Below are 12,832 nucleotides of genomic sequence, written 5' to 3'. Positions count from 1 at the left end.
GGATGAACAAGCTAGTGGGAGAGGGCATGTTTGATATGTCTGATATTAACTCTCTACCTACTTGTGAATCCTGCCAAAAAGGAAAAATGACTAAATCTCCTTTTAAGGGGAAACCTGAGCGTAGTCAAAATCTGTTGGATTTGATCCATACAGATGTTTGTGGACCATTTAGAGTTGGGACTCAATATGGCCACACCTACTTCATTACCTTTACTGACGATTATTCAAGGTATGGGTATTTATATTTAATGAAATATAAGTCTGAAGCATTTGAAAAGTTCAAAGAATTCAAGGCTGAAGTAGAAAACAAGCTAGGTAAAAGTATTAAAGCACTTCGATCGGATCGAGGTGGAGAATACTTAAGTACCGAGTTTTTGGACTATCTGAAAGAGAATGGGATTCTCTCTCAGTGGACTCCTCCTATGACACCACAGCTTAATGGTGTATCGGAGCGTCGTAATCGAACTTTGTTGGACATGGTTCGATCCATGATGAGCTTCACTGAGCTTCCACCTTCGTTTTGGGGCTATGCGCTTGAAACGGCGGTATTGTTGTTGAATAACGTCCACACTAAAGCAGTGGACAAAACACCATACGAGTTATGGAATGGCAAAGCTCCTAAGTATTCATACTTGAGGATTTGGGGATGTCCTGCTTACGTGAAGCGGACAGTGGGAGATAAGTTGGATAGTCGATCCAGCTTGTGTTATTTTGTGGGGTATCCGAAGAATTCAATCGGATATTATTTCTATTATCCTGCTGAAACAAAGGTGTTTGTTTCACGGAATGCCACCTTCTTGGAGAAGGAGTTCTTATTGGATAAGAAAGGCGAGATGATGGAACTCGAAGAAGTTCGAGAAGAACCCGAAATACAAAATAACGATCCCACACCTCAGGAACCATTGCTGGACACGCCTGCACCTAGAAGATCCGAGAGGACTTCTAGACCTCCAGTTCGATATGGTCTTCTTCTTGAAGAGGGTCAAGATGAGCCCGACATTGGATGTGATCCAAGAAGCTTCAAGGAAGCAATTTCTGATGCGGATTCGAATTTATGGCTTGAAGCTATGCAATCAGAATTGGATTCGATGCATACTAACCAAGTCTGGACTTTAGTGGATCCTCCCGATGGAATTGTTCCAATAGGGTGTAAATGGATCTACAAAAGAAAGCTTGGGCCTGATGGTAAGGTATTGACCTACAAGGCGCGATTGGTGGCTAAAGGTTATACTCAAAGGCAAGGAGTTGACTATGACGAAACCTTTTCACCAGTTGCAATGTTCAAGTCCATAAGAATCCTTATTGCCATAGCTGCATGGTATGACTATGAGATATGGCAAATGGATGTGAAGACTGCTTTTCTTAATGGAGACATTAAGGAAGAAATCTATATGAAGCAGCCTGAGGGGTACACATCCATAGGAAGCGAGCATAAGGTATGCAAGCTTCAGAGATCAATTTATGGTCTAAAACAAGCATCAAGAAGTTGGAACCAGAAATTTGATGAAACAATTAAAGACTTTGGTTTCATCAAGAACCCGGAGGAACCTTGCGTGTACAAGAAAGTAGTTAAGGATGCGGTGACATTCTTAGTACTTTATGTTGATGACATCCTACTCATTGGGAATGATGTAGGGATGTTGCAGTCAACAAAGATATGGTTATCAGGTAGATTTTCGATGAAGGATTTGGGTGAGGCATCCTACATTCTTGGGATACAGATCTATAGGGATAGATCTAAGAGAATGATAGGACTCACTCAATCAACCTACATCGATACCATATTGAAACGGTTTTCAATGGATGGGTCCAAGAGAGGACATCTACCCATGTGTCATGGAGTTTCTCTATCCAAGTCTATGTGTCCCAAGACTGATGCAGAGATAGAGAATATGACACATGTACCATATGCGTCAGCTATAGGTAGTATCATGTATGGGATGATATCTACCAGACCGGATGTAGCATTTGCTCTGAGTGTCACGAGCAGATATCAGTCTAATCCTGGTCAGATGCATTGGAAAGCCGTGAAGGACATTCTTAAGTACTTGCGAAGGACTAAGAATATGTTCATGGTTTATGGAGGACGAGAACTCAAACTGGAAGGCTATACCGACTCTAGCTTCCAAAGTGATGTGGATGACTCGAAGTCAACCTCTGGATTTGTGTTCATGCTCAATGGCGGTGCTGTCTCTTGGAAGAGTTCCAAGCAGGACACCACAGCGGATTCCACCACTGAGGCTGAATACATTGCAGCATCAGCTGCTGCTAAAGAGGCCGTTTGGATGAGGAATTTCGTCCAAGAGTTGGGCGTCATTCCTGAATTTGTTGGTCCAGTCCCGGTGTACTGCGACAACACGGGTGCCGTTGCTCAAGCAAAGGAACCAAGGTCTCATCAAAGATCCAAACACGTACTGAGGAAATACCACATAATCCGGGAGATTGTGGAAAGAGGAGACATCAGTGTCGAACGAGTGGCCTCTGCAGACAATATCGCTGATCCACTTACTAAGCCTTTGCCAGGACCATTGTTTGACAAACATCGCGAAGCAATGGGTCTACGTAGTATGACTAGTTGGCTATAGGGCAAGTGGGAGATTGTAAGAGTGGGTGCCCAGTGAGCCAACTGTGTGGCTATGGGCTTTGTTGACTCTTTGTATAAACAATCTTTTGTTTAATATTATTTACACTTTTATGGCAATGACTTTATATTACTTCATATTGTTATATTATGATATACTATTGTTGTTTTGATAAAGACCTTGAATATACTATAGTGTATGTAAGATGTGGTAGAACATGGAGATGTCTATCATGAAATACATCTTATAGTCACTGTATATTCTAAAACCGTTCCTAGTCGATTGAGCCGTCCGATAATAAGGATAAGGATCGCTCGAGTTTGAGACTAGCATTTGCGATGCGGAGTACCACGTTTCATTGGTAGGGAACATGGAGATGTTCGAAGCATGCAAATGGATATTCATAGGATGAATAGTCGAACTACCCTATCCGGACTTTCCAAGTGGTTATCACTTATCGAGTGGATAAAGTCCGCGGTTTTGGTTGTACACCATTAGTCCTTACGACTTGAAACATCATGGAGACTCTATATGCTAGTACTGTGCTTTGACTCGTTTACCGACTCTGAGGGGGTCATCAGGTGTCGAGATTGGGTACAGTTACGACACATATAGGAGTCAATGCATTGTTGTCAAGGATTCACCACATACTTGCGAGTGTGGATATCCTATGCGATCTGAGGAGATATTAGTGTGACAAATCTCTGGCCAGAGTACTTGATGTGATTTAAGAAATGGTTTCTTAGTAGCACATGCGATGTCACTAATTTGATCTTCAAGATGCATTGCATAGTTATCGAATCTTGAGCGACTCTCGATATACCAATGGTTGTTGATTCGATCGGGATATATGGATGAAGGGACCGTACTGTACGTTAACCAAAATCTACTGGTTCTTGTAGGCACTATCAGTGATACCTAGGGAATCATGGGGCGATGTTGCTAGGCGCTTTACCATGATTCGTTGGGCAAGTCGGAAAGTGTTGTTCCGAGTCACAAGGAGTTGTGAGCCCACGGCTAGCTGTATCCCTGAACCATTGAGGGTCACACAGTGTAATGGAGTTTTAATCCCCGTTGAGATAGTTAAATTTAAAGAGTTAAATTTAATGAACTAAGGAGTTGGACTTCTTAAAATAAGAGTAAGGGAGTAGGATTTCCTAAAATGACATAGGGATGGACATTTTTGGAAACCACTGAATTCGGATTCAGGAAAATTTATTTTGACTTTAAAACGTGCAGAAATGGTTTCTGTGCACATTGGTGAAATCGTTTCATCAATCGGAGTCACGATGAATTTTATATTAATTTCTGAACGAGCGGGCTTTGCTTGTCGGGCCCCAGCTTATGACTAATGGGCCCTAAGGTGTTAGTGGCCTGCATTATAAATAAGTTATTTCAGTACAGAAATTACACACAACAGGTCATTATTTTGAGAGCAATTTTTCGAAAACCCTAGCCTCTCAAAACGTTTTTTGGCCGCCCCCTCCCTACTCTGTCAGAGAAAATTCCGGTCTGTGATTTTGAATCGCAGTAAGGAATAACGAATCAAATTCGTGTATTCTCTTCGCAGAAAACTTCTGATAGATTTTCTAGTGCAATCTATCAGAGGGATTAAACCTCTGTTCGTGGACCTGATTGAAGGCGTTCATCGGTTCCAGGGAGAGACAACAAGAGCAGAATTGTTCTGTTGGTGTCCATTAATCTCGTTGCGAGATTTGAGGTAAAATTTATTTAATTGTTATTTAAATTTTACACACACGTAATTCAATCGATGAACGGTTGATACCCATACCATGGAAACGTTCCATGAAAAATTTTTAAACTTCCGCTGCACCGGGTATCAATCGTAATTGGTCTGGGAACTCGCCAGTTTTCCAACATTGGGATCCCGAGGATGAGATCACGTGACGACTCACCGACTCTCCCAATCGAGGTGGTGCCACGTATCCCACTCCTCTAAACTTTGAGCAACTATAATGAGTATGCTAGCACTAGGCGCAACGACTACGTCCTAGGCCACTCGAATATAGCTCCCAAACGTCTAACAAAAGGCTGTTCTGCCCATCGAAACAATAGTGCTGGCTCAATTTGAATGCATATGGAAACAAAAGGAACTTAGCCATATAATTCATTCAAATAATCAACAAAATACAGGTTCCATAAACTAGAACCAGTATCAATGCAATATGTGATTTCAAGGGAAACTCGAGAACCAACTGTCCCGAGTATGCTATCCCGCTACAAAGATTGCTTTTACCTTTCAATGCCGTAGATCCAACTCCAGACAAGCTACAACAAAATATTGTATCAACAACTAGACAACCTAAACAACAAACAACGGTTCAAGGAAATCTCTTTACCGTTCTTCATCCAACTCTCGACGAACAATGCTGCTAACACAGGGCTCGACACACTCCAACGAATCTGTATGAATACAAGAGTTGATCAACAACCACGATCATTCACAATCCAAGGCTTCACTCAATACCAAAAATGATTCGAAAACCCAAAACTCAAAATGACGGCATAACGGCTATAAACTGAACAAACCGGAAATGCAGACAGCAGTTCAATACTGATATAACCTCATATCAATGCCCAAAACAACAATAACAAAGCAAACCCATCAATCTCAAAATCCACATTTTCGAAAATGGCTTCCAAAAATCATAACAAATCCAAACGTCGCTCTAATTCAAAACCGACAGATAATAAACGATCAGAACTCTGTCTAGAACAATATACTCGAATCTAGAACGATTCTAACAACATCAAAAAACTATAATGTATCCGATCGTAGAAAAAACTTACGATATAACGGAGCTCTCACTGCAGTGATCACTAATCTGCCTTCAGAAATAATTTCTAACGGAGGGATCGACCGGAAACCGAGATTGGAAAAGCTTTAAAGGCGTTTCCCCAAGCTTCAATGGTGCTTCACGGTTTGGGGAGGAAGGTGAGTCTTCCCAATTAAAAATCTAAGTGTAGATAATATATAAAATCCACAATTTGCGTTTTAGTCCCTGAAAAATCCAATTTTTGCAAAAAGGACCCTGATCAAAATCATGTCGGCTCTAGAACTCTGAAATCTCCGATTAACTCAAATAAACTCATTTAAGATAAAAAAAAAGGGGCGTTACAGATCTAGTTCTCGGGATTTAGCAGGTTGTGTCACTAATCTTCCAGCATGTGGTGCGTGATGTCATTGAAATGACTGAGATAGTCAATGATCGACTTAGTAGCCAACGAGGTTTGCCTTTGGAATCAAAGATTTCACAAGATCGTGACGGATCAAATTTCTTCTTTCCAATCAGTGAGTCACATCCGTACAGACTGTTTGTCGATGATATTTCTTTTTAGCAATGGACAATGGTCGGGTGTGTGATAAGTAGCTAGTGATGATGGTGGCATTACAGACTCCGAGGTGAGTTATACCAGGTGCAGTGACTGTCGAATTTTGAGACGGAATAGGAAGTGTTTCCATATGTCTGTGCACTGTAGAATGTCCCAGTCAAGCATATTGGTGGGATCTTGCCTTAGTCTTGGTGTGTGTACAGTGATTGCGAGTATGTATAACTATCAGGAGGATGTCCATCGATTGAATTCATGAGTGAATAACCTGTGGTCGAGATGATGTAGATCATCAAAGGCGCGATGACTTCCATTGCAGTGTATGCGTGGCTTCGCAGGCCAATGGTTAAGAGATGAATTAGCATCATTATTGGCGAGCGATGATAGTTTTCTTCATGGCACAATGTTGAGTTATACTAAGAAAACATGAACTGTGATTGGTACTAGACTGGATGGTCTGAATTCCCAGTAATTTCTTGGGAAGCTCGTTCGCTTTGGTGGAGCATGGAAAGGATGACCAGTCTGGAATCATGTTAAGAAGTTACGTTGGAGTATATCTTTGTGTCAACTAGATTCTCTTGAGAAGAAATTCGGGATTTATTGTGTCAGCACAGTGTGGGGAATGGTGTTTTCTCACTAGAGGTGTTAGACATCGAGAGCTTTTTGGAACCATTGGGTGGTTAGATTCGGTTAGTGATTCGACGAATGTCTTAAGCCGGTCAGGTTATGACTTGGTCTTCTTCAGTCTAAGACTTTTTCCTTGGGACGATGATCTCGATTCAGCGGGTGTTTGTATCCTTCGTGATCAGGGAGATCGTGGTCCGAATGGAAGATGTATCAGTGTTGTGATATGCTAGTGCCAAAGGAGTTCGACTATCGACCAGTAGCGCAGTAATCTTCAGTTGGAAGAATGTTATTGCGGTTCAGCATTAATGGAGCTTACAAGGAGACAAGATTCTGAGTTTGTCAAAAGCTATTCGACCAGACACTCAAGTAAGGGTCTCTAGTACGTTCTCGAGGTTTACCCTAGATTTTGAGGATGAAATCTTTTAAGTGGGGGAGATGTAGTGAACCGTATCCAAAATTAACGATTAATGAGTAATTAATTATGTAATCATGTTTAGATTAAGTAAAACATGATTAAGGAAATTTCAAATGGGTTAACGGAGTCCAAAAATGGATTCAGGATACTCAAAAATGGTCGGGAAGGTTCCGAGGGTTCGGATGGTTTGGAGGCTTCGAACTGGGTTAGGAGGCTCCGAACTGGATCGGAGGATCCGAACCTAAGATCAGAGGATCCAAACTCGGATCGGAGGCTCCGAAGATAATGTGTCATTGGGGACATCATTGATGGGACTTCGGAGGCTCCGAACAAGAACGCAGGCTCCGAAGTCAGGAACGGAGGATCCGAAGTCGAGTTCGGAGGCTCCGAACTTTGCCTATAAATAGGGGTCAAAAATTTCATTTTCAACTCGCACCTCTCCTTTTTCTCTCTCAATTCCTTAGCCTTCTAACTCAGATCTAGGGAGATCTAGGCATCCTACGGAGAATCCGGAAGTGGCATAGAGATCCAGGCGTCGTAGCGAAGCTGTGGCCTAGTTTTGAGACAAGAGACAGCAAAGGGCTAACGACGAACGCAGGTATAGCTTTGGCTTCCTAAAAATATTTAGGAGTATGCAATAGTTTAGTTAAGCTTTTAGAGCTTAATTAATGATGCATGGGTAATTGCACTGTAGAGTTGATGATAGGTTTGGAACCTAGAGTGGGACTTCTAGGAACTGCCTGTATAAAGGTACGTAAGTAATGACTGTGATAGCCAGCGGGTTTTGCATGCTTATATGTTGCATTTGTGTCTCATATTATTATGCAGCATGTGCATATCATATTGTGCATGTCCATCTTTTGAGATGAACCATGTAGGGCCTCTCAGCCCTGTTCGGACGGTTGATGTCAAGCGCCCCGCAACCGATGGGTTAGCGGGCACTGGCATCTGGAAGGCACGGTCTACGTCCATTAGGAATGAGCAGTGTACGCAGGGTTAGCTCCTCGGGTTGTACCACTCATGTCCTATGCGCCATTACTGAGCAGTTGTATACAATTATCCCAGATATGGATACCCTGTCATGTGCATGCATCATATTTGTATGTTTTACCCATGCTTTTGTATTGAGCTTAGAGCTCACATCCAGTATTTTCTGTGTATCTGGACACCCCATTCGACGGGGCAGGTGTAGGTGCAAGATTGAGCACCAGGAGCTTAGAGTGGCCAGTGACCTTAGAGGCAGCAGGATTAGCTGTAGGTTTTTTCCCTTTAGGCTTATTTCATTCGATTGGGTTGTATAATCGAATTTGTTTAACCGGTTGTATTCTGCCGGTAAGCTTTTATTTAAGTTTTTCGCAGCGATTTATTTAATGCATGCTTAATTATGCTCTTAACTCTGATTAGGTTGTGGATTCAGGTTGGGTCGCTACAGAAGGTTACCAAACAAGTGGCGGTTCCATTTTCTATTGGTAAGTATGTTGATGAGGTGCTGTGATGTGGTACCTATGCATTCTTGTCATATCTTGTTGGGTAGACCGTGGCATTTTGATAGGAGCGTAGTACATGATGAGTTTAAAAATAAGCATTCTTTTACTATGAAAAAAGAGTTCATTGTATTATTCCCCATGTCTCCAAATCAAGTGTTGGAGGATCAAATGAAAAAGAAAAAGAGAGATGAGGTCGAAAAAAGAGTGATAAAAAAAGTGAGATGGTCTTAGAAAAGAAAAGTGAGACAAAAAAAGAAGAAAAGAAAAATGAAATAAAAGAGGTTGAAAAAAAGATGTACATAGCCCAAAAGAGTGAGTTGAGAGATGTTTTGCATTCTCATGTTCCACTTTTGTTGATATTATATAAGGAGTTTCACCTAAACACAAGTGATATAGCCAGAGATCTTCCGAGCATTGTTACATCACTTTTGCAGGAGTTCAAGGAGTTGTTTCCACATGAGCTACCTCAAGGGTTACAACCTTTGAGAGGCATTGAGCATCAAATCGACTTCGTACCCGGGAGTGCGTTGCCGAACCGTCCAGCTTGTAGGAGCAATCCAGAGGAGACAAAGGAACTACAAAAACAGGTAAGTGAACTTCTAGATAAAGGTTTTGTGCGTAAGTCGATGTCACCATGTGCAGTGCTTGTATGGATCTTGGCGCATGTGTGTGGATTGTAGGGCTATAAATAACATTAGTATCAAGTATAGGCATCCCATTCATAGACTAGATTATATTTTAGATGAATTGCATTGCTCTAGAAATTTTAGCAAGATTGATCTTAAGAGTGGTTATCATCAAATTAGGATGAGAGAGGGAGATGAGTGGAAAACTTCGTTCAAAACGAAGTATGGGTTGTATGAATGGATGGTTATGACTTTTGGTTTGACTAATGCAACTAATACTTCTATGAGTCTAATGAATCATGTTTTGCGTGCATATATTAGGAAATTCGTGGTTGTCTACTTTGATGACATTTTGTTGTATAGCAAGAACTTACTTGATCATGCGGAACATTTGTGGTTTGTACTAATCACTTTGAAAGTTGAACACTTATATGCTAATTTGAAAAAGTGTATTTTGTACAAAAGAACTTGTGTTTTTTGGGTTTGTTGTAAGTGCACAAGGTGTAAGATTTGATGAAGAAAATGTGAGTGCCATTTGAGATTGGCCGACTCCTACGTCTATTGGTCAATTTTGAAGTTTTCATGGGCTTGCAGGATTCTGCATGAGGTTTGTGAAAGACTTTAGCACGTTGGCAGCATCTATGATTGCAGTGATAAAGAAAAATGTCCCGTTTCATTGGGGAGATAAACATGAGAAGTCTTTTAATTTAATCAAGAAAAATTAACTAATGCTCCTTTATTGGTTTTGCCTGATTTTTCGAACACCTTTGAAATTGAATGTGATGCTTCAGGTGTAAGAATTGGAGGAGTGTTGATGAAAGGAAGGAAGCCAGTGGCATATTTCAGCGAAAAATTGAATGGGGCAGCGTTGAATTATCCAACGTATGATAAAGAGTTTTATGCTTTAGTGCGAGTGCTCGAGACATGGCAGCATTATTTGAGGCCAAATGAGATCATGATTCATAGGCATCATGAATCATTGAAGCATCTCAAAGGACAACAAAAGTTGAATAAGATACATGCAAACTGGGTAGCATTTTTGGAAACTCTTCCTTACGTCATCAAGTACAAGCAAGGCAAGGAAAACGTGGTGGCGGATGCGTTGTCACGAATGTACGCTCTCTTAACTACTTTAGATGCTAATTTTTTGTATTTTGAGCTTGTCAAAGAATTGTATGCTAGTGATAGTGAATTTGGTGAAGTGTATAAGTCATGTATGCTTAGTTCTCAAGGGAAATTTTATTTGCATGATGGCTATGTGTATAAGGAAAATAGATTGTGTATTCCTAAAACTTCAATTAGGGAGTTTCTTGTTAGGGAATCCCATGGTGGTGGTTTAATGGGTCATTTATGTGTGGATAAAACATATCAAGTTTTGCTTGAGCATTTTTATTGGCCACAAATAAAGCATGATGTAGAGAAAGTTTGTGAGCGGTGTGAGACATGTAAGAGGGCAAAGTCTAGATCACAACCACATGATTTGTATACGGTATACCCTATTTCCAGTACCTAGTGAACCTTGGGTGGACATTTCTATGGATTTTTTTCTTGGGTTATCGAGGTCTAAGAAGGGGAGGGATTCTATTTATGTTGTGATAGATAGATTTTCTAAAATGTCACATTTTATTGCTTGTCAAAAATCAGACGATGCTTTGCATGTTGCAGATTTGTTCTTTAATGAGATTGTTAGATTGCATGACATGCCTAGAAGTATTGTTTTATCTTATTTTGATTCTTTTCCTTTCGTCTAGTACTTCTCTGGTCGTTCATGTCCGCATGAGAATCTTCTGAAGAAGAATTTCCCTACGATTCTGAGATTGATAGAACTTTTCACCGACGACAAAGAGAAGTTCGAAGGAGATTAGAAGAGGACGAACATCAAACTGAAAATCCTGAGGAAGAGATGGCTGCCAACGCAAGTCTTAGCCTCAGACAACTTGGCACTCCTGATCTCAACCAGCAGCCTTAATGCATTACTTTTACTAATCTAGAAGATAATGTTACGTTAGAGTTAAAATCCGGACTAATTCACTTATTGCCTTCTTTTCATGGTTTCCCATGTGAGGATCCTCACAAGAACTTGCTAGAATTGTATGTGGTATGAACGAGTATGAAACCCCATGGAGTGACAAAGGAGAAAATCCAATTGAGAGCCTTTTCTTTTTCTTTGAAGAAAGCTGCCAAGGATTGGTTGTACTATTTACCTCCTGGATCCTTCACAACCTGGAATGAAATGAAGAGAATCTTTCTGGAGAAATATTTCCCAGCTTCTAGAGCAGCGAGTATCAGGAAGGAAATTTACGACATCAAGCAATATATGGGGGAGTCACTTCATGAATACTGGGAGCGGTTCAAAAATCTTTGTGCTAGCTGTCCTCAACATCAGATAAGTGAGAACCTTTTAATTCAATATTGCTATGAAGGTTTTTTACCTCATGACATGAGCATGGTAGATGCAGCCAGTGTAGGAGTTTTTTTGGACAAAACTCCACGAGTGGCAAGGAACTTAATTGAGAATATGACTGCCAATTCTCAGCAATTTGGCACCAACAGAAGTGATCATGCACCCAAAAAGAATAATGAGGTAAATGTGTCTTCTCTTGAGCAAAAAATTATTGAACTGACGTCTCTTGTGCGTCAAATGGTTGTAGGAAATGTATAGACTACAAAGGCATGTGGAATTTGCGCTGCAATAGGACATGTGACTGATATGTGTCCCACACTTCAAGAGGAATTGGTCGAACAAGTAAATGCCACTGGAGGATTTCCTGGGCCACCACAGCAGAAGTATGATCCATACTCCAACACCTATAATCCAAGTTGGAAGGATCATCCAAGTCTAAGATATGGAAACCCGTCGGTGAATCAACATGGACCTCAGGCACAATCGCATAATCAAACTTACAGGACACCGTATCATCCACAACAGCAGCGTCCTCAAATTCCAGTGCCAGGTGAGTTTGTTGAAAATATTGTTAAGGATCTTGCAACTAATACTCTGAATTTCTAACAGGAAACTCGAGCAATTATCCAAAACCTGAATACCCAGATGGGACAGCTCGCCACTTCAATCAACAAGCTAGAAACACAACATTCCAACACTCTACCATCTCAAATGGTCCCTAACCCAAGGGAGAATGCTAGTGCAATCACTCTCGGGAATGGGAAGGAGTTAAATGTCAAGGAGAAGGTAGTAGATGTTTCATCCAATAAGGAACAAAGTGAAGAGATGAAGATGGATGATAAAGAAGCAACTCAGGGAGAAGCGCAAAAAGGTAAGTTCCCTTCTCTCTCTGAGTATAAAACCGTAGCCCCTTTTCCCTCAGCACTTAAGGAATCTAGTGTTGGAACACAGTCTCGGATCTGTCAGATCTGATACCCATGGCAACAGAAGTTTTAAAAATTTTTTTTAGATCTAGAACAATTCCAGATCATTGGGTATCAAATCCGTACGATTAAAATTATTGCATAAAATAAAACAAAGTTAAATTTTACCTCTCAAGCCTCGGTTTGAGGTTATGGACACCAACAGATAAATCTGCTCTTCTTGTATATCCCAGGAACCGATGCCTCGATCAACTCCTGAATCAAGTCCACAAAGAGAATACCAATCACTCTGACAGACTGCACTAGAAAGTCTATCAGAAATTTATACGAAGAGATTAATAGATTTGATCCGTTAAACCAGACTGCAATTTCGAAAATTGCAGCCTGGAATTTTCAAGAATGGGAGAGGGGATTTTT

General features: G+C 40.8%; 1 protein-coding gene across 1 annotated transcript in view; it reads left to right on the top strand.

Moving 5' to 3' along the window:
- LOC140861474 (uncharacterized) overlaps positions 1-11,057 on the top strand; it is a 37,709-nt gene extending 26,652 nt beyond the window's left edge. Inside the window, exons 3-8 of the mRNA XM_073264501.1 lie at positions 8,393-8,444; positions 8,581-8,678; positions 8,831-9,080; positions 9,880-10,533; positions 10,733-10,798; positions 10,882-11,057. Of these exons, the coding sequence (XP_073120602.1) occupies positions 8,393-8,444; positions 8,581-8,678; positions 8,831-9,080; positions 9,880-10,533; positions 10,733-10,798; positions 10,882-11,057 (1,296 nt within the window). The remainder of the gene's footprint in view (positions 1-8,392; positions 8,445-8,580; positions 8,679-8,830; positions 9,081-9,879; positions 10,534-10,732; positions 10,799-10,881) is intronic.
- The last annotated feature ends 1,775 nt before the right edge of the window (positions 11,058-12,832 follow it).

This window comes from Henckelia pumila, chromosome 1 (genome assembly GCF_033568475.1).
Source record: "Henckelia pumila isolate YLH828 chromosome 1, ASM3356847v2, whole genome shotgun sequence".
NCBI classification, from domain to species: Eukaryota; Viridiplantae; Streptophyta; class Magnoliopsida; order Lamiales; family Gesneriaceae; genus Henckelia; species Henckelia pumila.
Note: the sequence above shows the minus strand (reverse complement) of the source record. Positions and strands in the feature narration are given on the sequence as shown.